The sequence below is a fragment of the Fukomys damarensis genome, unplaced genomic scaffold, assembly GCF_012274545.1.
Source record: "Fukomys damarensis isolate Sample0158 unplaced genomic scaffold, DMR_v1.0_HiC HiC_scaffold_12, whole genome shotgun sequence".
Classification (NCBI taxonomy): Eukaryota; Metazoa; Chordata; class Mammalia; order Rodentia; family Bathyergidae; genus Fukomys; species Fukomys damarensis.
Genome location: NW_022900924.1, coordinates 868,448 through 872,277, shown reverse-complemented (window position 1 = coordinate 872,277; position 3,830 = coordinate 868,448). Strand labels below are relative to the sequence as shown.

General features: G+C 56.1%; 1 protein-coding gene across 1 annotated transcript in view; it reads right to left on the bottom strand.

The window, feature by feature from the left end:
• Positions 1–3,830, bottom strand: part of Sez6l (seizure related 6 homolog like) — a 67,652-nt gene that overhangs the window by 3,203 nt on the left and 60,619 nt on the right. The window contains exons 16-17 of the mRNA XM_019204486.2: positions 3,718–3,826; positions 2,759–2,861 (exon numbers count right to left, since the gene is read on the bottom strand). Of these exons, the coding sequence (XP_019060031.2) occupies positions 2,759–2,861; positions 3,718–3,826 (212 nt within the window). The remainder of the gene's footprint in view (positions 1–2,758; positions 2,862–3,717; positions 3,827–3,830) is intronic.

The following is a 3,830-nucleotide window of genomic DNA, read 5'->3' as shown; positions in this document are numbered from 1 at the left end:
TTTTTTTTTTGGTACCAGCGATCGAACTCGGGTCCTTGCTCTTGCAAGGCAGGCAGCGGAACCACGGAGCCAAACCCCTGGTCCTGGGATTCTCTGCTATTCTGCATTATGATAGACCCAGGTTGTTGATATGACCTACCAATAAATAATCATACAGTGCAGGGCTGGGGATTCGGCTCAGTGGTTCCACCAGCTGCCTTGCAAGGGCAAGGACCTAAATTTGACCCCCAGTACCAAAAAACAAAAACAAAAAAAGTAATAAAGTACAAACTCTACATGCTATTTTTCTTTGTTAAAAATGAGAACGCGCCTGCGAAACCTAATTAATACATCCATCACAGGGCCATCTGTCTACCTACCTGTGACCACCCTCCCACCGTCTCCCTCCTCTGCCTCACCTACATCCCCTTCCCGTTTCCACAAAGTCTACTGATGGCCATTTCCCATCAGCCTGACCTTGTTTGAGGATTTGACCACAAGCCACCTAGAGCATGGGGGAAACGTGTCTGCTCTCTCCGGGGCACTGAAAAAGCCTGCAACATGTGGGGGTGGCCAGGTGCAGAGTGGTTACCAGGCTCACAGGTGGGGAACAGGGAGGCGGGAGAAGCCGTGGGCTCGGCCTTGGAGGTGGCACATGTTTCAGCCGGGTCTTCAGTTCCTACTACACCAACACAGAGGAGCAACCACACCTAGGCCTCCCGGCGGACAGGCAGTGAGGTGGGCGGACTTCCCCGTGGTCCCCTGCCTTGTGTCCATATTCCTGTGTGAGCTCCTCCTCCTGGGGTGGGCCCTGTGTGAGCTGCTCTAGGGAGAGGGCCACAGGGGAAGGGCTGAAGGTGGCCTCTGGGTGACAGACCGCAGCCAGGTGCGGTGGTGCACACCTGTAACTCCAGTGCCGAGGGAGGCTGAGGCAGGAGGACTGCAAGTTTGAGTCCTGTCTGGACAACTCACTGAGATGTTATCACAAAATAAAAAATTAAAACTGGGTTAGGAATACAGCTCAGTGGTACGGTGTCCCTACGTTCAATCCTCAGTGCCAAAACAAACAGGGACGACAGTCTAAAAGAACGTGATCTTTGGACAGGAGGAACTGACTGGTGACAACCAATGGGTGAGCCTTGGGTGAGCGCTGCAGCCCCAGCGGGGGCACTGACAGTGGCCTGGATTCCCGCCCTATAGAAGTGATGAGATCAGAATGTGTTGTCATAGGTCCCTACCCGTCTAACACGGAGGGACCGGGTAGAGGACACAGTGAAGTCAGCAGGGACAAGGACGGGTCATTTCCACCCCCACAGACACTTGGGGGTGACGGACGTTGTGGCCCAGTGAGTATGACGGGGTGGCCTTGCTCAGCCAGGAGAAGCCTCTGGGCCTTTGCACGTGCCCCTCCTTCTGCCTGGCATCCTCTGCAGTCACTTCTAACCATCTTCACCCTGTCAACTGTGCCATCGCTTCCTCCAAAACATCTCTGCACCCTCCTCCAGGTCCCCTGGTCCTACACGCTCACGGTGCCCTAATTTACCATAACACGATAACCTATCATAGCTGTGCTCGTCATGGGCAGGCTGAGTGCATCCCGGCTCCCAGCTGCGCACCTCGGCTCGGTGCAGCGTCAGCAGCACTGCACGGATGCAGGACACTGCACCCAGTGCTTGGCCCAGGGACACAGATCGTTCCCAGGGATGCGCATCTCTGAAGAGTGCAAGCTCAGGGGGCCGCGGGCTGAGGCCGTGGCCGAGCGCATTGCCCTGGGCAGACAGTAAATGACCAAGTCACAGTGTCTCTTCTGTGCATTCACTGCGCTGTAGTTTTATTTTACACATACTTCTCCTTACGTCAAAAGGCCGCTGTACATCTCCTGTGTTCTGTCTCTCTCTGTCTTTCTTGTCTCTCTGTCCCCACCCCCTCAGTGATGGGGATGGAACCCAGGGCCTAGTCCATGCCAGGCAAGCGTCCTAGCATAGAGCTACATCTTCAGCTCTTCTTCTTTTGACACAAGTTCTTGCTTAGTTGTTTGGGCTGGACTCAAATTTGGGATCCTCCTGCCTCAGCCTCCTGAGCAGTTGGGGTGCGAGCCACCCCACCTGGTCTGTTTGGCCACATGGAGAAGTCATAGTGAGGCAGGTGTGCTGCTGCACACTTGTCTCCCTGGCACTCTGGGATCTGAGCCCAGGCTTGGCAACCGAGCAAGGCCCTGCCTCTAAAGAAGAAACAACAAAGGGCTGGGTATGTAGCTCAGTGCAAAGGTTCTGGGTTCGACACCCGGTACCGCTAAATAAAATTGAAAACAAACAAAATAAAATAAAATGAAAGAGCCACAGCAAGTGGGGACCTGCACTGTTCGGGTTTGGGAAGCCACCGCGGATGTCCACACAGGGGCAGTCACCCGAGAGGCGTGGTTCTGAGCAGGTACCCTGCCATTGAATGAGGGTACTTGGTTCAGCACCGTGTTCCCGTCCCCAGCACAGGGCTGCCTCTCGGGTGCAGGAAGGCGGCGCTGTGCCCTCGGTAAGGAGCAGGGCTCAGCCAGACACGTAGGATGCCCACGCCTGCCCTCCAGGCCCGGGCGAGCACTGGCTCCTCCTCCTCCTCCTCTGGGGGTCTCGGCACAGCCCCTCCTCCCCTGGGTTCTCCAGCTCCTCTGACTCTGAGCACCTGCCACAGGGTGGGAGCCCTGGAGGTGAGCGCAGCAGGGGATGTGAGGGACCAGGGGACCACAGCCTCAGTCCTGCCAGTGGGCCAGGAGGGAGCGACTCACCCCGGTCTCGTAGATAGGGTTGTCAAACTCGGTCTCCACGGTGATCTGGCTGTAGGGGTGGGAGTACATGAGGGGCAAACGGAGACTGGAGTAGTAGCGACACCTGGAGGAGAGACAGCAGACTCAAGGGCAGCTCTCTTAGAGCGGAGATTCTGCCCTAGGGGACGAGAGCAGTTGGCCCACTTCCTGGGCCCAGGCGGGTTTTCCCTCCACTGTGCTCATCTTAATGAGTTACCATCCACTTTCTGCTTTCTTCTCTTCCCCTGTACTCCACTGAACTCCTTGAAGGCAGTGGTGACTCGCAAGAGGCTCGAGCCAGCCTCAGGCCCTTTGCACACACATGCCTGTTCTCCACCTGATTCCCTCCTCTCCCCTCCTCTGCATGATTCACTCATTGTTTACACCCTTGCTCAAAGCTTTCCATTTCTCAGTGGGGCCTCCTCCACCTACTAATTTAATAATGCAACCACACCTCTCTCCCTCAGCCCCTTCTCTCTCTTTCCGGTTTTCCTTTCCTTTCTGTATTTCACCCTGCGAATCTACCCCATGATTTCCTTTTATGCTTTGCTTGTTATCTGTCTTCTGCCATTAGAAGCCGAGGCCTGAGAGGGCAAAGACTCCTTCTGTTGTGTTCACAGTGATGTCCCCAGGGCCCAGAGTCTGCCTGGCACACAGCAGGTAAGTGTGACCCTGGATGTGTTAGCGACTCCGCCAATCCTGGTCTACACCGCCTTCTTCATCAGGTGCAAGTCTGCGACCTGCAGGGCCCGGACAACGTCCATTCGCCCTCCGCTGTGAGTGCACAGATGAGTGAGTGAGTGACGGTGTGAGGGAGCCGGAGTGCCCGACACTGTGAACTGTCCATGTCCCCACGAAAGGAGAGGCTCCTGGGGACCAGCAAAGGTGTCTGTCTTGGATGCCGCTTCTCAGCCCTCCTGCTGCTTCCTGCCTCAGCCTACCTGGTGATGTAGATGTAGGCTCCTCCCAGCAGCAAGGAGATGATGAGGACGGGGATGAAGATGGCCAGGGCCATGTTTCCTCCTTCCAGCGACGACTGGGCTGCCGCTTCTGC